At 39.7% G+C, this 23,086-nt stretch overlaps 1 protein-coding gene across 1 annotated transcript in view; it reads left to right on the top strand.

Moving 5' to 3' along the window:
* LOC311059636 (uncharacterized protein) overlaps positions 1-23,086 on the top strand; it is a 164,712-nt gene that overhangs the window by 86,272 nt on the left and 55,354 nt on the right. Inside the window, exons 11-14 of the mRNA XM_084077644.1 lie at positions 2,569-2,666; positions 3,363-3,437; positions 4,036-4,098; positions 4,468-4,542. Coding sequence (XP_083933770.1) covers positions 2,569-2,666; positions 3,363-3,437; positions 4,036-4,098; positions 4,468-4,542 — 311 coding nt within the window. The remainder of the gene's footprint in view (positions 1-2,568; positions 2,667-3,362; positions 3,438-4,035; positions 4,099-4,467; positions 4,543-23,086) is intronic.

Here is a 23,086-nt window from a genome sequence, read left to right as displayed (position 1 = left end):
ACAGGAGGATATATGTGTAAAGCTGGGAGAGGAGACCCAGTGTATTGCACTAGGAACAGTGAACCTCAGTTTGTGTGGTCTGGTGGTGAGTGTGACTTATAATTCATCATTCTTAATTATTCTATGTTTTTCCCCTATACAGGACAGCCCGACTGACTGACTGACTGACTGACCCATTTTCTATTGTATTTCTTTCTCCACTTGTTCTCACTTTCCTGCATTTAAGTTCAATAATGTCATTTTAACACTGCTCTTTGTTTAACCAGCTGCTCTGATCCTGTGTTGTGTTCTAGATGTTCATTATTCAGCTTCTCTCACAGTGAGTTCTAACAGAACTCAGCACTTCTACTCTGAGTCTGTCTCACTGAGCTGTGAGGGAAACTCTACTGAATGGAAAGTGAAGAGTTACACTGACCGACTGGAGTTTTTTGGACTATATATGACTGGACCTACATGGACCAAAACCTTAGATACAAGAGACAGCGGAGTGTACTGGTGTGAGTCTGGACTGGGAGAGTACAGCAATGCTGTCAACATCACAGTACATAGTGAGTCCAGTTACTTTATATAGAAATACTGCAGTATTTCCATTCCATCAACTGATTAAAAGCATGCTTTTGTAATTGCTCAGTGTCATGTGTGTAGACTGTTTTTAACTTGTCAACTGTTTTACAGTTGGTTCTGTCATCCTGGTGAGCCCTGTTCTCCCTGTGACTGAGGGACATTCTGTGACTCTTCACTGCAAACACAGAACAGATTCATCCCTCTCCGACGTGGACTTCTATAGAAATGAAGAACTGGTCCGAAATAAAACCAATGGAGAGATGATCATACCTGCTGTCTCTAAGTCTGATGAGGGCTTCTACAAGTGTAAATATTCTGGAGGAGAATCACCACAGAGCTGGATGGCAGTGAGATGTGAGTTTACTGACAACAATTTACCTTATTCATTATCATTTATTTAAACAACATGGAAATTATAGACTTAACACATTTATTTATGTGTTACATGCAGTAGGAATGTGGGGGGAAACACTTTTTAATGTGGAAGAATTACACAACAATGTTCTAAATGTTGTAATTACTTAAAAAGAACTTTCCAGCTTTGTTTGTAAATGATTACATAATAGCAGACATGACAGTGGACTCCCAATATCTTAAAGCATTTGAGGCAAACATAAATGAGTTGTTATCATACTAATCTATGTATGTATTTCATCATAGTGTCTCAGCCTTCAGTGCCTGGATCTGTAGAACAGAGTTCTCTACATGTAGTGGTGCTGATTGTTGGACTTCTTGTTGTGATTCTACTGATCATCTTTATGCTCCTGCTGTGTCGATACAGAACATCCAAAGGTCAGAACTACTCAAATATGGATTATATCTTTTATAAAAATTCATGCTGGGAAATTAACCTCCTACAGTATGTTGTGACACTGAACAGCAGAGGACTGCTTTGCAGTGTAAAACACTAACATATTGTGCTCTTTTCTTTTTTACAGGTCCATGTTGTGTCAGGTAGGTACAACTGTCCAAGGGTGCTATGAAGAATTTTCTTAGTCAAAAAGAAGTATACATTTCCCAGGGATAGTTACAGGGGATAGGAGTGGGGGGTCAGTGGGGCAGATTATAGTCTTTTAAGCCAGACAACGCTTCCACAATCTTTGAATGAGAGTCTGTAATATATGCATCATAAAAGTACTGTACAGTAAGCTGTCATCTAATTGTCACTTCAGTTCACGAAAATATATTTTTTGCAGGGTTATTACTGATTCCTTTTGTCTGTGTATTGCACCTGTAATTATGAGAAATAGCATTATTATTAATGGCCTCTGACCATGCAGTTTGGCTGTCCCCCTCATAAATAGTTCCTTTTTAATTGACTTCTATATTATACTCACTATGCTACTCTGCTTTGGTTTTATCATTTGATAATGATAAAACCGTGTGTGTGTGTGTGTGTGTGTGTGTGTGTGTGTGTGTGTGTGTGTGTGTGTGTGTGTGTGTGTGTGTGTGTGTGTGTGCGTGCGTGCGTGCGTGCGTGCGTGCGTGCGTGCGTGCGTGCGTGCGTGCGTGCGTGTGTGTGTAGTCCTCACTGACCACAAAGGAAACAGCCTGTGTCAAACCACTCTCACATAATGCCTCTGTCACAGTTAAGCTTCAGTGGTTGATGTTTCCATCTGATACTAGTGTGTATGTGTGTCTGTGTGTGTGTAGGCTACATGAGCTGGTGCTTTCAGTTCTCAGTCAACAGCCTTTCTTCTCAGATGATTTCATGTTTTTAAATTCGGTGGTGAATTACTGGTGTTGAACCCAAAACAAACTTTATGGGCTCATCGTGATCTGGAAATTATGCATAGGGCTAAGAGGTCACTAAGATGTTTTAACTGCGCCAATGTGAAGAATAACTCTACACATACTCAAATACTCAACTAACGCCAAGACACCATGGGCGAATTAGTGGACTAGCCAGTTATGAGGGGTCAGCCCTATCTGTCTCGTGTTAAAACATGGTCACAGTAGATCTTGTGTACTACTTTATGCTGTTACAATATTCTCTTGAAATAGATCTGTCGAGTCCCAGATAACCAATCAGGACTCAGCATCAGACCAGAGGACCAACCAGAGAGGACCTCCAGACGATAGTCTCTCCCCACTTCAACATGGTCGGCCTTTCAACCAATCACAATCAATCAGTCACATACTGTACCAGCTGATCATTAACCCCAATCAATCAGCAACTATCAAACCAGGCATTCCTTTTACACAAGCAGACACAGAAAGAAAATATTTTTCAACACATGCTTATTTAAAGGTAGGGTAAGTGGTTTGCTTTGGTTAAAATAAGTGTTAAATAGCTCTATATTCTGATAGTACTCATTGCTATAGAGTGTTTGTTCAGTAACAGGAGTCTCCATGTCTCTCCAGCTCTTTATTAAACAGAAAATGCATTTTCAGGTTGGGATACCAATTTTATCCAATCAGGATAGAGAACTCAAACAGGATACAGATTAAACAAGTTAAATTGGAAGTGATGACACAAAGAACATTTATTTTCTGTTTATCAAACAGCTGGAGAGACAGGGAGACTCCTGTTACTGAAGAAACGCTCTATAGCAATGATTACTTTCAGAATAATATTCTGATTGTAATCATTAATAGAGTAAAAGGTTAAAGCACTATAGTGCTTTAACCTTTTACCAAAAATTGTTTTGTTTTAACCAAATATCACTTGCCCTACCTTTAAATGTTGATATTAAAAGAAGGAGCTGTTAGATTTAATAGAATTGTAGAGATGAATTAATTGGAGAGGATTTGAATTAGTAATTGCATTTACGGTTGTCTATGGTTCTTTGTTTCAGACCAACCTGCAGCTGAGCCCGGTGACGTGACATATTCACAGATTGAACTAAAAACTATGGGCAAGAAAAAGAAGGGTGAGCAAACAAAAAACATGAATATGAATTACGATTAAGGCGAAGATTATGGACTGTATAGTAGTGCTCAGTTTTTAACACAGCCCACATTGTGTGTGTACGAGTGGGTTCATGTGTGTGCTATCATTGTCACTTGCCCCTCATGCACATGAGGAAATAGCACAATACATGGTGTGTGAGCCTGCAGCATAAGTGTCAGTTCCTTTGAACTTCACTAAGTACAGTAGTAGTAGTAGTAGTAACTCCCACACACTGCCCATCTCATAAAGCAGGTGCTATGACAGGCAGTGTCTTCCTAAAATATAATCATTTGTATATCGTCTCTGTCGGGTGGAAACCGTGATTTTTTTTAACTTTTACTCAAATTCAAAAATAGCTAAAGTAGCAGATCTACAAGCTCAAAACGCGGTTTTGAGCTTGTGCATCTGCTACTTTTGATACTTTTGTGTGACGCTGTAGTATGTAGTGGGGCATTCCTTTACAAAAAAATACAAAAAGTTAGAATATGGAGATAAGAGGTTTCTGCCTGACAGCGACGATATACTGTAGGTAGCTAAACATAAATACACGTGTTTGTAACAGAGAGTTTCCTCCACAGTGAAGCCTGCTGATCCACCTGACAGCTCTTTGTATTCTGAAGTGAAGACTGGATCTGCCGCAGGTACATTGTGTTATTTATAACCGTCCACAAACATTCAATAACTCCACTAGTTATGTAGGAAATTAACATTAGTCATTGGCCAAATGGTGGTGAACTTTGACTGTGGCTGGTAAAGCTGTACTAGTTGTTGTTTGTCAGTTGAAATAATGACAATGAATAGTATAACTTGGCTGGTATATTTTGGAGTTCTGCTCTAATCCTTTGCTTCAGCCAGTCACCCGATGACACCTCCAAAATAGCTATTTTGGCGAATATAAAAGAAGCTGAACAGTATTGGGAATTAAACAGAATTACTCAGGTGATCACTGACAGTTTTCAACAGGTGTTGCATAAAGAATACGATGTTCTGATTTGCGTGTTTTGTTGTAGAAGGCGCAGGAAAACCTGATGTGACCTACGCCCAGGTTAACTACCAAGACAAACGCAAGGCCAAGAATAAGAAAGGTAAATGCATTTTGCTAATTCATAATATGCAAGGATGTGTTCCTCAACAATCCATCTGTTCCATTGAAACATAACGATAAAATGCCACTAGTCCTGAAGAGACAGGTAGACACAGCATTGTTTGGTTATTTTAGGCTGAAGCTGAGAAATCAGAATCAGAATGATGAACAAAATGTAAATTTAAAGGCACTGCTTATAACGTCTGCTAACATTCTCATTTTCTGTGTACTGTTTTCCATTCACTGAATCACCAGCTCCAGATAATACTGAAGATACAGTTTATTCTCAGGTCAATCCAGGAACATCTCTTGGTAAGATATTTACATCATTTTGATTGATTGAATAGGTTACTTTATTAACACGTTTGAAAACTGTACGGCAGTACAGTGAGAAAAAAACAACAACATAAAAATCCCTGGGGGCTTGTTTCCATTGTGGTCCATTGTACTTAATTCACCAGGAACAGGGGGGGGGTGCATCTTATTCAGTGACAGTGGCCCTCATTTATCAATGGAGTGTAAAAAACGGCTTATCTTTTGTCTTCGATTTGCCTGTAGGCCAATGTCCAAGTGAGATTTATCAAGCAATCCTATACAGCCAATCCTAGCGTACATTTGGTCGGAGCTTTGATAAAACTGACGGCTAAAACCGAGCGTCATTTAAACAACACGCCCTTAAATATTCTCGAAACGCCCTGATTTTATGACCTGAAGAACCGGAATACGTCCCAAAAAAAGCATGGGGAAGAGTTTCCCCCGCCCGCCTCACTGCCTGTCAAGTCACACACGTCACACACATGCACGCACGCACACACACACACACACACACACACACACACACACACACACACACACACACACACACACACACACACGCACTTACCTACACCTTCATGTATTCCGTAACGGTACAATCTTTGTCAAGTAAGCTAGTAGCCTACATGAATGACAGATTATGATACCAATCACATACTGTACCAGCTGATCACTAACCCCAATCAATCAGCAACTATCAAAACAGGCATCCCTTTTACATAAGCAAAGACACAGAAACAAACGTATTCCATTGATACCATCAATGGTTTTATATCCTCAACCCTGGCAGGTTGTACATAACTCCTTCGTACACGCTACTGTATATTGGTTTGGGAGACCTCACTGTCCATGAAAAGATTACAGCGGCGCGGCCACGCCAGACTCCCGAAAATGCTCTCGCATAAGCGCTCGTATATTTTGAAAATAGCAGATCTACAAGATCTGCAATCCTAACTGACTGTTAAACAGTTTGTTTAAATAAGTTTATAAAATGTTATATTTTCACCGGAATTATTTATTAGTGTGTTAGATATACATTTTAGAGTGGATACATGTGTCCAGACGGTCAGACAATGCTGCTCCGCAGGTCTACAATGGAAGAAACGGGTGCAGCCAAAGTCTACATGGCCCCAGACCTGACGTGAGATCTGAGCGGACCGTACGCTAAAGTCAAAGTTAGGATATATTGATAAATGCCGAAAGCTGCGGTGATCTCACCGTACGCCCATTATTCGGTCTACACCGCATTGATAAATGAGGGCCAGTGTATCTGGGTTTGAGTTTTTAAAGTTTTATGCTGTTGTTTTGTTCCAGGATGATAAATGAAGAGGTCATGAAAACATGGTAAAGAGAAGACAACATGGAAGAACTCAAAAGCATTTCCATTTTCACAATGCACGATTTTAATTAGATCCACAAATTAGATCCCATTTTAAAGCATAATAAGAGTCTTAAAGCTGATATGCAGCCCCTACTGATAGGGCTGTTAGTACACAGACATTAAAGAAGGGCAGGGGCTAAAGCAAAAAAAAAAATCCCACCACAGAATTGACACGTTTTCTGAAAGTAATGCATTCAGCCAGTGTTCAGTTGTTTAGAGTCAGTTCAGTGATTAAATCGGTAGTTTCTTTCAGAAATAAAGTTAGGAAGAATGCAATTGTCAAATGTCATTCAAACAGATCATATCTTTGCAATACACTTCCTTAGTGTGGCATGGTTCATTTCATGCTCTACAGATTGTATTTCTTATTTTAATCTATGTATATATGTGTTACATCTATGCAAAAGGCTGTAAAACTGATCTACAGTACGTTCAGGGAGGTGAGAAGGTGTTCAGTATTTTGGCTCAGTTTTTATGCTGCTGCTTATTTCCCAATCAGAATTGATTGATTGACTGATATTTCATAACCGAAAATACACTGCCGTGCAACTGCGGCATGCCCAAAATAATGTATACTTTTAAACATTTTAAACACCATTGTTCTTAAATCTGGCTATAAAACTACTTGTTTCAGAATTTAATTGCCAATGTGTAAGTTGTCCTGCATGACAAATATAATGTTGGTTTATACAATATGTACAGAGGTTTGTGTATCTGTTTAACCTTTTTAACCTAGATCTAGCTTAGAAAGCTAGATCTAGCTACTTTCCATATGTGTGGCCTCACCCTACCCCACACCACACCGCCCACTTGTGCCACGGTTTCCATTACAATGAAGTGGGTAGTGTGGTGTGTAAGTGTTACTAAACTGGTGCCTAAAAAGTACCCAGTTCTGGGTAGGTCTGAGCTAGGCCAAACGGGGCCAAACACTTCATAATGACTGATAACTCACTAACTTTTTATTTAGAACAGGATATAGTTGTAATACATGATTGATAATACATTATATTGTATTATAATCACTGTTATAATCTATTATAGTGTATTATAATGATCATAGTTGTAAAACATTATAATACTTTATAGATTATTATAATCACAGTTAAAATCTATTATAGTGTGTTATAATTAATTTGTTACATTACAGTGTTGTACATTAATGACCGGAGTCTGCTACTCATACCTGTGGATTTGAAGGGGGTAGTTTTGTGTAATGGAAACGGTAGATATTTTGGTGTTGTGTGGTGCGGTGCTTAAGCTGCAGTGGGAAAGGGGCAGTAGGACAACCCAACACCAAACACCTGGATGAAGTCAAATGTGACTAATTGTGTAAGTGCACTGCAATGTAAATCTCCAGGCTAATGTATTGTACGAGAAAGAAACCTAAATCCATGCGCTTTGATTTGCTTTGATATCGAGTGATCTTCTTCCACCTGACTGTATGAGTCATCAAATGCCACGTGTTGAATTTCATGACAAGCTTAACTGTACATCCGATGCAATAATGTAAAGTATTTGTTATAAGAAATGCCTAAACAGTATCATTGCTTACGACCTTTTTTTTTCTTGCTCCATAATAGTGTGTGACAAACCCTAAAGTGATTTGTTTGTTAGTATTATTGTTTTGATTGTGGTTAAAGATTTAAAGATTTAAAGGGCATGTGAGCAGTTGTTGTATCATATCAAGATCCATACTTTAGTTGTTAGATTAGACCCTTTGAGAAGCTAAAACACTTGTCGTTTGTCAATAAGATGATTTCTGTTCTCAACATTAAATATAGGCATACATTTGTATTCATAAATACATAAAGTAGGTTAAAAAATATATTTCATTTTTTCATATATTTTATATTCATATTATTTTGTTTACATCTAATACCTTGTGCATTCCAGGTTCACAAAGTTATTGTGTAGAAGTTATCATTGTGTAGAAGTATATAGCCGGAAGGAAGCTTGTTTAATGCTTACCTTATATGATATTTAATTAGGAGGTTGGAGTACATAAGTTTTCACTCCTTTTTGAATATACAGTATTTGATTGCATTTGTTTCATTTGTTTTATTATGCTGTTGTGCTAAGTGTTCTATTTTTGTTTATTTTGTTTTTGTGCTTTTATTAAGATTCAAAATAAACATTTCAAATCAAAATCTATTAATTCTTCATAAAATTAAGAGAGTTAGAGTTGGTTATATGATATAAATACAGGAACAGCACTCTTGCATCTTTTTATACACAGAAATGTTTAGTGAAATTATAGGCATTACCAGCATAGTAGATAATGGACATAATGTATTGGTTTTGACGCCAACACTGAGTCCATTTATGTAAAGATTTTCAATGGCAGAACCCTCACTTGTCTCACCATTACCTTTATAAGAGTTCAGTAGGCAGCCTAATGCTTGTTCAAACCCTCTCATGAAAATGCGTCAGGGGAAAACATCACTTCTCTTTCTTCTCTCTTGGTACTTCACTAATTAGAAACATACAATCTCCAGATCTCTGAATAGGTTTTCAGACGTACTCATTGATGTAATCATTTTCTTAGCAGTTATTCAGCAACACAACTTATTCCAGACCTGCCAGCTGGTGACAGATGATGGGAAAGACTTACTGCATTATTTATGCAAATATTGTAATGTTTGTAAGAAGACTCATCCAGAGGCTCCTTTGATACTGTTCACACATTACATAAAAAACGTAATAGGCTAATCAAAATAATGATAATAATTATGATTATAACAATCAAATACGGCAACAACTACACTTTTATCACTTCTTGATTGCAAAGCTGTTATTTCCACAAATATATAACTTTGTGTATTTTATGTAGCTCTTTATTGCCATCTACTGGTCAATTTAGTAGAATTCCAGTTTAAGCACAGAATCTCTGCGTGCTTGTCTCTCCGTGTCCCCAAGCATCTTGAGAAACGTCTGACTGATTGGTGTCAAACTTGACGCGTGTATCGCCAAGGTCCGCCGAGGAAGGAGTGATGAGTGAATGTTAACTCGGTCAAATTGGCAGTTGTCCAGAACCAGAACTATCATTAAATCCCCAAATGTGTCTGTAATTGTCCCTTTTACTGTATGCACATGGAGATCTCTGTGTGTGTCTGTCTGTCTGTCTGTCTGTCTGTCTGTCTGTGTCCATTTTATGTCCATACCGTATGGAAATCACTGATGTCATCAATATGACGCCATAGCACTGCCGTCATAGAGTGACCTCCAAGTACTGTAATATAATGGGTACTACACTAAGTATACAATAGGTAGGATATTGCAAGTTTATGCTGTGGACATTGGGAAAGCATGCCCCTCTGTTTAGGTGTGAGGCCGTGTCTTTTTGGAGGTGGTCCCAGTGCCACATGTCCCACTTTTTGCACCAAATAGCTTTCATCCATTTTCAACCTGGCATCCCTTTTTGGGGCTCTCTTCATTGTCAAAAATATCTGTCTCTAATACTGTGTGTGTGTGTGTGTGTGTGTGTGTGTGTGTGTGTGTGTGTGTGTGTGTGTGTGTGTGTGTGTGTGTGTGTGTGTGTGTGTGTGTGTGTGTGTGTGTGTGTGTGTGTGTGTGTGTGTGTGTGTGTGTGTGTGTGTGTGTGTGTGTGTGTGTGTGTGTGTGTGCGCGTGCGTGCGTGCGTGCGTGCGTGTGGGGTGTCTCAGCATTTGTCAGAAGAAGGGGGGGCTCCACGGAAAAAAGGTTGGGATCCACTGCATTGAGACTGGAGATGACCCTGGCAGAGTCAAAGGACACTGATCTGACAACAGGAAGGATGTGAATGGCCAAGAAACAGGCAACATCTTCTCTCCATCTACTAACTAACTCTATTTATACAACGAATGAGCATCCTTATCTCAGCTTCTCTTCCAAAAAAAAGAGGAAGGAAGAGCAGATCTGAGTTTACACAGTTTAAAAAATATATATAGTAGTGAGCTCACACCCTCTAACTATACCCCCCACAGTGCCCACACCCTTCCCTTCTATGTCTCTTTATTGTCCTGTTTCATACAGCAGTAACTATTAGCTCACTGTGTATAGGTAGTAGAAAGCTTATTCTGAGGTGGTAGAGCAGAGACGTTCTTCACAGCAGAGGATGGGGCCCAATCTGCCCTACGTACTCCTCTGTGAGTATATTATTATTATTATTAGGGCTATTGCAAGTTTTTGAACCATTACATTGAAGGAATGCTGTACAACATCATTATGTTAAAGTTAAGCTGCTGAGTTTGAAGAGTCTGAAGAGTTTATTAAAATGTTCTTTACATAATAAAAATAAGAAATAGCAGACCATTACAACAGTGATGACGTAACTATACAGAGACACCATCTAGCATCTGCTTCTAGACTATATATAGGGTATACCACCTTTTAGTGTTTTAAACATTAGCAAATGATTATACACAGCTACCTACAAACTGCAAAACATTTTGTTGGATATCGGAATATTATTGCAAATTGTTTTACATTCTACATCATTAACCACTCAAACCCTCTGTAGCCTATTGTACCGGTGGTTCTCAAACATTTTCATGTCAAGGACCCCCAAATTGATTATGTATAGGCCACTGAACCTCCATTTGAAAGGATTTTTTATTTTTAACTCAAATCTCCCTGGAGCTAAATATTTTGAGATTGGGGTCGGCGGATATAGCAACATATGTTTTCCAGAAACCTGTTAGGATTTAGAAGGTATTTGTAGAATCGGCCTCAGGTCTTAATGGGTTAAAGTGGGCTAGAGTGTTTTAGGGCAAAGGACCCCCAAGCTGATGTGTATGTGACCATGTATCCCCATCCAAAAATGCCAGGGACACCCAGAAGAGAAGATTTGTGTTTAAAAAAAATATTCTGAATTTTCCAATACTTTCAAGATTTTTTTAAATAGCAGATGTACAAGCGTGCCGCGCTGTGAGCTTGTATATCTGCTATTTTTGAATAGCCAAAGTATAATAAGGATAAAGTGGTTAACATGATTGTGATTAGTACATTTTGCTGGTGACCCCCTGGAACCCCCCTTCAAGGACTTTGAGTACCACTGCCTTAGGGTGTAAACTGGTCCAGAATATACCCTGTGTATAAAGCAGGCTAACCTAAGCTCAAACTTTAACCTAGACTTTAACCCAAGCCCACTTTAACCCTGGGTATAGTTTAGCAGGGGGATCATGTGGGCTGCTACACCTACAGTATGTATACTGTATGTCCTGGATGGAGGGAAGCTCACATCCACTGATGCTCTGGTCTGTCCACACAGCTCTCTGTAATGCTTAGTGGTTGAGGGCAGAGCAGTTCCAATGCAGTGATGTATCCAGTCAGTATGCTCTCAGTGGTGCTACTGTGGACATTTTTACCTTTATTTAACCGGGCAAGACAATTAAGAACAGATTAATTTTTACAATTGTGGCCTGGCAAAGGGCAAGGCCTTTTGAGGGAGAGGAGAAATAGGGGCTAAAACTAAATCAGTCAGGTTAAAGGTCGTAGTATCTTGGGCCCCATGTTAAACTCATGTAGCTGCTTGAGGTGAAAGAGTTGTTGCTGTGCCTTTTTCTACACCTGAGCAATATCGCTCAGCAATCCTGTCTATTTTGGTCAGGCGTCATTGTACCTGAAGGCTGAACAGTATAAATATCATAAGGAAAAACGCAGATTTATCCTTAACTTGCTATTGTCTCATATGTTTTTCAGTGCTGAGTGGCTTCTTCTCCTATGGACATAGTCAAGGTGAAGATTGATTTTCAATCTACTGTATTCTCTTTATACTCAGTCACATATATATCCACATAATGTGACAAATGACAATATTATTGTCAGATATCTGACAATAATATTGTCAGATATCTATGTCTATTTGTTTTGCCTTACTTTAAAAAGAATATACATTGTAAGTTTTGTTTAGTTTTTATGAACAACAACTTTGTTTTAAAACAAAGCATCCCCTCATCAATAACGTTTGTAAGAAAAGAAGTGTATTTCACAAAGTGATGAGATGCACAGCACTGTGGTTGTACAGAGAGGTGTCTTCCTGTCATTCAATGCTGTGACATGTTGTGGTCTCTCACACGCACACACGCGCACACACACGCACGCACGCACGCACGCACGCACGCACGCACGCACGCACACACACACACACACACACACACACACACACACACACACACACACACACACACACACACGATAGTATCAGATGGAAACATCCCCCACTGAAGCTTCACTGTGACAGAGGCAGTGTGTGAGTGTGGTTTGACACACAGGCTGTTTCCTTTGTGGTCAGCGAGGACTCTCATACCAGCCTAGTCTTCAGTGTTTAGTGTAGGTTATTTTCTCCACCAGGCCGAAGGCGTGGCAGAGACTATGTTTTGCACCCTTTCTGTCTGTCTGTCCGTCCGTCCGTCCGTCCGTCCGTCCGTGCGTGCATCTGTGTGTCTGTCCATGCAGCTAATCTCCGGCACCGTTGGCTTGGTCACAGCGAAACTGTGCACACACACTCCCTGGATGCCAGAGCAGATACCTGATACCTCTGCCCCAAATCTTTCACATGGGCCTGTTATAGCGCCACCAGGAGGCCGATTTTTTGACAGTAGCCTACTCCTACAGATTTTGTCAAAACATCACACAAATCTATAGTCATTAAACGAAACGGGTGTTTCAGATTATTCATATTCCAACCTGATTGGCTAAGATTGGCTTCCAATGTTTGCAGGAGTGCTCCGTTTTGAACAAAATGCCTCAAATCATGAACAGAGCGTGCGATTTCCCCGTTACGTTTTCATTTCTTAGTGCAATATCTACTTAGATGTGTTTCAATCCTAGCCAATTCGTATTTTTGCCTATAACTGCACCAATCTGTGTAAAATGTAGGATGTGCACTCCCTAAAGGCCAACAAAAAACCTTTGCCCTGCACTTTTCACATCTGCGTTTTATAGCGCCACCAGAAGGCCGACTTATGCAAAACATATTTTTTGATATTACTCCTTCAGATTTTATCCACAGTTCACGCACATCGGTACACATGATCTCTATATGTGATCAAGACGAATCTGTTTTTCATTTTCAATCCTGATTGGCTAAGATTGACATCTAAAGTTTGCAGGAGTGGCCCGTTTTGAACAAAATGCCTCAAATCATGAACACAGTGTACAATTGCGATGAAACTTTGCACGCACATTCCCACTACGTTGAGGAACAAATACCACCCTTTTGACATTGCCCTATTATAGTGCCACCAGAAGGCAGATTTTTGAAAAACGCTTTTTTTATATTACTCCTACAGATTTTGTCGGGACACATTATCTCTATAGTCATGTGATCAAGATGGATCAGTCCGATTCATAGTCCATCAACATTGCTGGCCCACAATAACCTACCTGACCTGGCGGAGACCTGTGCTCTGAGGAGCACTTTTTCTAGTTATATAGTCTTAAATATTATAGAATGAGTCAACAGATTAATTATCTCTCTATTGTGAAGACAGCTAGCCTGGTAAACCCTCCCTCCGGAAATCTCATTTCCATTTGATTTCAGGAAGGAGTCTGGTCTGAACCGCCTTTCTCCAATAATCGCTCTGCTCGCCGAGCCGACGAGCCTATCAGCGTCGTCGCTCATTGTTCTGTGATTGACAGCGACAGTTGGCCAATCAGGTGGCGAGTTCGAGTGAGCCCGAATGAACCCGAGTGCAGCCTGAGAGCCGCCGACAAAAGACGAACGGCAGCCATTGTTGTTGTCCGAGTGCCGTCACTTCTTAGTTTCGTTCTTAAAACGGTCTCAAACTTCTTTTTTGAGGCACGGAATTTACTATTAACATATCGTTTGGATAGAATTTAGTTGTTTAACTTCATATATGTGGTCAATTAATCATGACAGAGCCTATTTAAAAATATAAATTTAGAGAACCGGCAGGGGCGGGGAGTGACACGCATGTATCCCAATAAGGCAACCTATTTTCGGCATGCCCGTCCCAAAAGTCCCGTTGCGTCACATAGTCTGGAGCTCGTCAAAATGAACTGCTGATTGGCTGAAGGGGAAAAACGATCATTGGTTGAAGGGGTTGTCAGTCAACGGTATTACTCCCGCCCAACTCCAGCCCACAGCGATTATTGCAGAAAGGCGGTTCAGACCAGACTCCTTCCTGAAATCAAATGGAAATGAGATTTCCGGAGGGAGGGTTTACCAGGCTAGAAGACAGCTGCTTTGTAATTATTATATACAGTACTGTATATGACACTGCCAAGTCTAAAGACTGGAACATAATCTCCTAGTATTTGTCACACTGATACTGAATATGTGACAGGGCTTGACAGGTTACCTGTTTGAATGTGTTTGCTGGGTGACAAGATATTAATTACGCTGTTGAAACAATAGGACTAACATTAATCAACTATGAGGTCATTAGCCAAAAATAGCCGTTTTACAAGTGTAGAGGGGAAAAAGCGGTATATATGTGCTCCCCCACTTCTACTACACCCCTAAAGACATGTATTACACTACAGTGTACATAATGTCATCATCATCATCATCATCATCATGTTCAGGTGAACATAAGGTCATAGGGGTATTTTGTCTGTCGTTTTTGACTAGAACGCTTCTTGCTACGTTTTCATTTCTTTGTGCAATATCTATTTAGATGTGTTTTAATCCTAGCTGTTTGGAGAAATTAGAGAAATACTGAGGCTCAATAATGAAAAAGTTTTATTTTATTTCTCATAAATAACAGATAAACCAAAGACTACGCTGAAATCAGACACAACAAGTGTTCTGACATCAAATTATGTGACCCTCACCTGTACTGTGGAAGACGGTGAAGATTCATGGAAGATCTACTGGTACAGACACAGCCTACAATCTGAACCACTGGCTGTGAGAGATCAGTCAACCTACACATTCAGACCCTCCAGTGTCTTCGAGAGTGGAAGCTACTGGTGTCGAGGAGGGAGAGGAAACCCACTATACTACACACATTACAGCAACACAGTTGATATCTCTGTCTCTGGTGAGTTAAATACAAACAATATAACTACTATAATGTTTTTGATTCTTCTGAAACCACTAACAGTCAAAAGGTTTGTGCAGCTTCCTACATTCACCCCTGTTATTTGTTGAGACACAATTCAGTTGTATAATTGAAATAGCAAGAGTGTGGAGTTTACTTGTTCTCCTTATGTAAGTTTCCTCCTACAAAAATGGTATAGGCTACATGTTTCAGTAGGATACTCCTACCAGTGCTCTTGAGCAAGGCCTTAGAGTTGGCGCTGGTGTCCAGATGCTGCTATTAACCATTAACCTTTCTAATAGTTATAGGAGGATGGGTTAAATACACTTCTGGATGCATATCGTCACAGGGATCAATTAAATAACTTAACTATGTGTGTTACTTCTACAGAACAACCTGTGCCTGTTCTCAGCAGACAACCTGACTGGCCTGAGTTTTTCATCGAAGAGACTGAAGTTATTCTGAAGTGTACGATACAGGATGGAAGTGCCTCTGACTGGGAGTACACATGGAAGGATCAATATAAACATTTCAAGAGTTCCAGTGAAGAATACCGTTTAAGACCTTCTGTGAAATCCAGTGGTGAATACCAATGTAGTGGTCGACGCAAACATGACCAACAATATTCCAAGTGGAGTAATACAATCACTGTTTCTTTTAAAGGTAGGCTATGATATACTCTCGACTTTCATCTGCAGTCTGGAGGTCCTACTGATAAAGAGTATATAGAGATAGTGATTCATCATCAACAACAACGTCACTATGATCATACTCGTGGTTCAAAGTAGAACAACAACAGCTGTAAACACCCTTGGTTGTTTCTGTATAGGATCACATACCATATGAGATACTATAGGCTTGCTGGAATCCTTTGTCTTTTCTTGTTAATTCTCCTCAAATTTTCTTGACTTTCCCACTATTAGTCCATGAGCCAGAGCCCCAAAATTGAGCTATGATTATCGAAAGAGTGGGCAAAACCAAACTGTAGGCTGTGTCTGTACCAGTAGATCTTCCATGAACAGATAAATGTTCTTTCCAACAGACCAACCCCAGTCTGTTCTGAGATTGTCTCCTCCATGGTTGAGTCCTGGATCCTCAGTGACTCTGAGCTGTGAAGTTAAAGAATCATCTGCAGACTGGGGGTTCTACTGGTACAGAGCTGTTCCTAAACCATCACACAACTCCTACACTTATGAGCTCTTACCTGGTAGCCTCACTGGGACTGAAGAAGCTTCCTACATCATTCATGATCCTACAGGCACAGGAGGATATGTGTGTAAAGCTGGGAGAGGAGACCCAGTTTATTACACTAGGAACAGTGAACCTCAGTTTGTGTGGTCTGGTGGTGAGTGTGACTCATAATTCATCATTCTTTATTTCAAAAGGTTGTTTTCTTGACAACCTACAGGACAGACCATGCAGTGACTGACTGTTCGCTCGCTCGCTCACTCGTTCACTCTCACTCTCTTCCTCACTTCCTCTGTTTTTTGTATTACATATTTCTGTCTTTTTTTGCAAACACATGACATGACACTGATATTGTACTTTATACTACATTTCAAAGGACTCTTGGGACCCAAACTTACAAAAATACATAATGAATTAACCACTTTTCCCTATTCCAAATTTAGTGAAAATAGCTGATCTGCAAGCTCTCAACACGTTGTTGTGCGAAACCCTGTGAGCTTGTAGATCTGCTATTTTCAGTATTGTTTTAACTTACTTTATCTTGACTTTACTTTATTACTTTGTCCACCACTGTTCTCTGACCTTGTTTAGTTGTAACACTCTTTGTTTTACCTCTGATCCTTTGTTTTGTTTTAGATGTTAATTCTTCAGCTTCTCTCACAGTGAGTTCTAACAGAACTCAGCACTTCATCTATGAGTCTGTCTCACTGAGCTGTGAGGGAAACTCTACTGAATGGAAAGTGAAGAGTTACACTGACCAACTGAATGAGTTTTCATCTGGACGATACATGACTGGATCTACATGGACCAAAACCTTAAATCCAAGAGACAGTGGAGTGTACTGGTGTGAGTCTGGACTGGGAGAGTACAGCAATGCTGTCCACATCACAGTACATTGTGAGTCCAGTTACTTTATATAGAAATACTGCAGTATTTCCATTCCATCAACTGATTAAAAGCACACTTTTGTACTAGTGTCATGTTTGTAGACTGTTTTTTATCTTTTTAACTGTTTTACAGATGGTTCTGTCATCCTGGTGAGCCCTGTTCACCCTGTGACTGAGGGACATTCTGTGACTCTTCAATACAAACAAAGAACATTACATGTCACTCTCCAACGTGGACTTCTATAGAAATAAAGAACTGGTCCAAAGTAAAACCAATGGAGAGATGATCATACCTGCTGTCTCTAAGTCTGATGAGGGCTTCTACAAGTGTAAATATTCTGGAGGAGAATCACCACAGAGCTGGATGGCAGTGAGATGTGAGTTTACTGCCAACAATTGCATTTTTTGTTTGTCCTTTATGTAAACAATATGCAAATTGTATACTTAACACATTTACTTATTTCATATACCTTTTTACAAGCTCGCAACACGTCGCACCGCGACGCGTTATGAGCTTGTAGATCTGCTATTTTCACAATTGTTTTTAATTTCTGACAACAAAAAAAACTTAACTTGTACTTACGTTGTCCACCACTGGATACATATAGTATAGGAATGTGGAGAAAAAAAATGTTTACTAAGGGAAAATTACCCTTAGTAATAATTTCTTTATAACTAAAAGGGAAAACGATGTATTTGTAAACTTTGACACAATAAAAGACTTGGTCTCCCAGGCTTATAACAGTCGACGAATCACAATTTCTTGAAGCAGTTGAATTAGGCCTACTGTACATACAAAATAAGCTGTTAATTATACTAATCTATCTATTTCAAATGCCATTTCCATTGTCATCACAGTGTCTCAACGTTCAGTGACTGTAGAACAGAGTTCTCTACATGTAGTGGGACTGATTGTTGGCCTTCTTGTTGTGATTCTACTCAGGGGCGGCCTTAATGATCTGGGGGCCCGTTTCAAGAGCTCATATGGGGGCCCCATATGCACCCCCATATGCACCCCCCCAAAAAAAAAAAAATTCTTGGACGTCGGCCAGCCACAGGCGGGCCCCGGACTGGGATGTGAGTAAAAAAATATATTAAAAAAAAAACATAGGAAAGGCCGCCACTGTACTGACCATCTTTCTGCTCCTGCTGTGTCGATACAGAACATCCAAAGGTCAGAACTACTCAGATATGGATTTGTGTGTGTGTGTGTGTGTGTGTGTGTGTGTGTGTGTGTGTGTGTGTGTGTGTGTGTGTGTGTGTGTGTGTGTGTGTGTGTGTGTGTGTGTGTGTGTGTGTGTGTGTGTGTTTGTATATACATTATGAAACTCTTACAGTATGTTGTGACCCTGAACAGCAGAGGACTGTTTTGTAAGTGTAAATAACTATTTTAACATATTTTGACTATTTTTCTTTTTTTTACAGATACATGTTGTGCCAGCCGGTAGGTAGAGCTCTTTGTTCTAGGCAGGCCTGGAATTTCATCTTTTTTAGGGGCAAAGCCTCTTGATATTTTTCCAAAATGACCAAATGGCCATGGCAGGAAGACCAACAAATCCATATATTGTTATGCTTCATTTCTGATAAATATTTATCTTTTAATTATAGATCCGTTCAGTCTCAAGGAACCAATCAAATCTCAGCTACAGACCAGAGGACCAATCAGAGTGGTACTCCTGATGACGTGTACTGCCCACTGCAACACGGTCAGTCTTTGAACCAATCATGATGTCACCAATATCCAGTGGTGAGCTGTGGATTTTTGAACTAAGGGTACTGTATTTTATGACGTCACGTGCGCGCGCACGTGCGCAGGCATGTGCACATAGCCACTTACTAATACTGTATTCAACATGTGATTATTAATGTATTTATATTTCTTATTATTTTGTTGCATTGTTAATTTGTTGTTTTTATTTTTGTTTCAATTAATCAATTATTTTATTTTCCTTTTAGTTTTATACAAATCCCTTTACATAGACTCACCCACACATAAGCAGTTAAAATAATCAGACACCTTGTCTTTGTCTTGTCTCAGAGAACTGGGTGCTCTGCTAAGCAATCCCCCTCACACTCTGCAGTGCACATTCAATTCAAGTCCATGGCTTTTCTCCAGTAGCCTAATGTTATGCAAAGCAGCCAGGTAGACGCTATTGAGAATGTTTCGCCACTGACGGCGCGAACCTTCAGAGGCTATTGTTTAAACGTTAAGGTGTTAACGACCGCCGCTGACGGTGAGTGCATGTGGAGCACGCGCGAGCCCCCAGCCCCCACAGTCTCAGAACTAAGGGTACGCCGTACCCGCGAGCCCCCAGCCCCCACAGTCTCAGAACTAAGGGTACGCCGTACCCGCCCGTACCCCCTAGAGCTCAACCCTGCCAATATCACAAGGATATTTGGTTTCCATTTATAATGTAGAAGTTTAAAGATAAACGTCTGATTTGAGTTTTTGAGCGGTTTAGCCGCTCCTATAAGTGGGTTTGGGACCCATCTGTGGCGAAAGTTTTTCTTTCCGTCGCGAAAATTTGTCTTTCGCTGTACTGTGATTGGCTGATTGGCTGTGACGTACTGTGATTGGCTAGCGAGACGCATGACGAAATTAATAACTAACGACGAATAAATAGAACCACTCACTTCAAAAAAATTACTTTTTTTTTTTAAGTGAGCTTCCATCACTGTGATGACCACTGTTGTTTTTGAGCACTGAGCGGTGCAAATATACAAGTCTCACAGCAAAGGGTCTGAATACTTATCTTTGCAGGATAAGTATTCAGGATAAGGATTGCTGTGATTGGCTAGCGAGACACATGATGAAATTGACTTAAAACTTCGCTCATAAATAGCACCGCTCACTTCACACTGGGTGTGATTTTTTGTTTTGTTTTCCCAATTAGCTGAATAATGAATAACTATGTTTGAAATGAAAAATAAATCAAGAACCACATTAATGCTTATTTGTTTGCTTATTTAGGCGACACAAACGTTTATGGAGTAATCAACCTCTCTAACTATGAAAATGGTACAGTATATACTTTTTAAATATCCAATGAAATAGTCTTAATCTCATTTAATTTAAATGAGAGTTCAATAATGCTCAGTGAATAATCAATCAAAATATTTGTTCAATTTGAATTGTATTAGATTATTTTTTTTTACAAATTGTTCCGTACAAGTTGGTAGTAATATCCGAATGTTTTTTCTCTCTCTGGGCCCTATCTTCATGCTAGACCCTTTAAGGATCACAGTTGACCTTTTTGTATTTGGGATGACTCGTCCCAAATACCAAGAGATAAACTGCAGTCCCAAAAGGGGCTAATCAACCAGCTGGTACAAGACGGCACAAACGAGTAGCTCAACAAAGCACTGAAGTCTGACATCACTGCCACTAGAGGCCGCATTCCCCCTGGGTCACAGTTATTTATTCTATTGAAAATCCCCATAGAGAAATCTTAGATCTCGTCTATAAGAACTGTGTACCAAAATGTATCCAAAGAGTACGATTTTTTCTTTTTCTTTATCCAAACACAGACGTTATCAAATGTAACTCAATATCATAAACGACACAGAGTCACATACCTGACAGAATTATCCGGCTGATTTGTTTATTTTTATTCTTATATGACATGATCTAAGATTTCTCTATGGGGATTTTCAATAGAAAAAATACTTCCGTGACCCAGGGTTAGTGGGAGTGACTTCGGTACTCTGTTGTTATTGCTGTCTTCCGACTGACGCAGTTGTTATTTTAGTGCCTGGCGCCAATGTTGTTTAGATAGCAAATGATGTTGCACCTATTTAGCGCCAATAGGCATGTTGGTCTTAAAATGGTGTGCGGTCTGACTCTAGAATCAGAATGCCATGAACCCATGACATCCTGGCTTTCTTTATCTGTCTCAGTGGGCAGCAGTTGAGTTAACATTCGTCAATACCCAGGCAAAACCGCATCGTCTCACAGTAATGTGTCTCGCATTACTAAAAGGCTACTGTTAGATGGTCCCACAATTGATTGGTTTGTGTCTCCTCCAATCCATCATCTAAAGAACAATGGGCTTACAGCTTTCTCTAAAGTGAGGGGGAGAAGACATGATAAGTTTAATTTATGTAACACCCAAAACACAAACATGACTAATTTGCGCCGGCTTTGAGACCAGATAATTAGCAAAATTGCCGTGGACACACCCCCAATACAATTTGTCCCCTGCATTTTAGACGTGCACCAAGAACGTCTAAATTGCTTAGTAATTACTGCTTAAGTATATAACAGATATTGTTTCACTGAAAATGTATATCAACAGAACAACTGTCATGATGAGATTTCATTAATTCAATCAAATCGGGTATTAAGTTATGTTAAAAAGGGAAACGGTTTAATTATGTTTACAACTAGGAGGATAATCTGTCAAGGGGATTAGTCATTTTCACAACAACAGCAGTTATAACGTTTTGAAAAAGTTTACTTCAACAAACCATTAAAAAAAACAGGATTGCATCTTTAAATATTCTCATCATGCCATACTGTTCCAACATTACAACACTAGTTAGTTTTAGTATCATCAGAGTCCACAATTAATTATATTTTGAGGCCAAGTGGTTATTGAGGGAATATCCAGTGAGCAGAAATATCTGTGATCTGTTGAGATGGAATGAAAACTGAACTCAAGAACTCAGAACTCAGAATTTTAATCAAAAGGCCTAGATGGAGCAGTGCAAGTGAAATGTTTGTGGCTGACAGATTCATGTGCCGTTTGGATGAGTCTGAGAATAGCATCATTGTCAATATAAATAACCCTGTGAAGAGTTGCATCAGATATACCTCTAGTCTTAGGAGACATTGGCTTAACTGCTTGTATTTATAACCGTCCCAATTTATTGTGTAAAGGACTGTTTTTAATTCATGTTTATTGTTGGAGTCTGTATTTGTATGTATCTATGGACCTTGAGTCTGCAATAAAGACATTCATTCATTCATTCAATGAATGACAAAACTCTGACACTTGAATGAGAGATAAATACAGCTTTTCATATTCCACAGTTAAGGAAAAGCAGTGTAGCTAAAATTACTACATATTATACTGCATGTTCAATGACAGATGATCCTGTTTTAAATTATATTATCACTTTGTTTCAGCTCCTTAGAGACATAATGACAATCCAACGCCACACACCTGGATAAAGTCAAATGTGACTAATATATACTGCACCGCAATTATAAAGCTCCAATTATTAATGTAAGTGGTGTGACTTGTGTAGCACCACCCCTTTGAACAGCCACACGTACACGGGTATTTTCATAAACGCAGATATTTCGTTTTCGTTTTTGAAAACCTCCGCGTCTACACGGCCCTGTTTAAAAAAATCTCTCTGTCCACACGACAACGGCTAAACGTTAACGGCTAAATGCAAAAACTCCGTTTACCGTGTCCACACGGGAACACATAGCCGGAGTTTTTAAAAATCTACACTGTGGCAGGAGTTTTCCAAAAGATGCGTTTACATGGAGCAAAAACGCGTTTGCGTGTGGACGAACCCCCCAAAACGCATATAAAAAGCTACGTTTATGAAAATACCCGTGTACGTGTGGACGAAGCCTCACGAGTCAGAAGGTGTTTGCCACGGGTGCTGCCGTTTCACTTCCCTGTCTCACCCTCGCATTGTGTGGCGGCGGGTGCGTTCCCAATGTGTTTGTGCTGTGGTGATCACGGTAAGCTGACGTTTTAATGATGTAGTGCTCTGTCTCTAGTTTGATTTATGTAGACACCCTCCGAGTTACTGACATACCTTTTTCTT

The sequence above is a fragment of the Gymnoscopelus microlampas genome, assembly GCF_963454915.1.
Source record: "Gymnoscopelus microlampas genome assembly, chromosome: 14".
In the NCBI taxonomy this organism is placed as follows: domain Eukaryota; kingdom Metazoa; phylum Chordata; class Actinopteri; order Myctophiformes; family Myctophidae; genus Gymnoscopelus; species Gymnoscopelus microlampas.
This window is presented reverse-complemented; position numbering and strand designations above follow the sequence as displayed.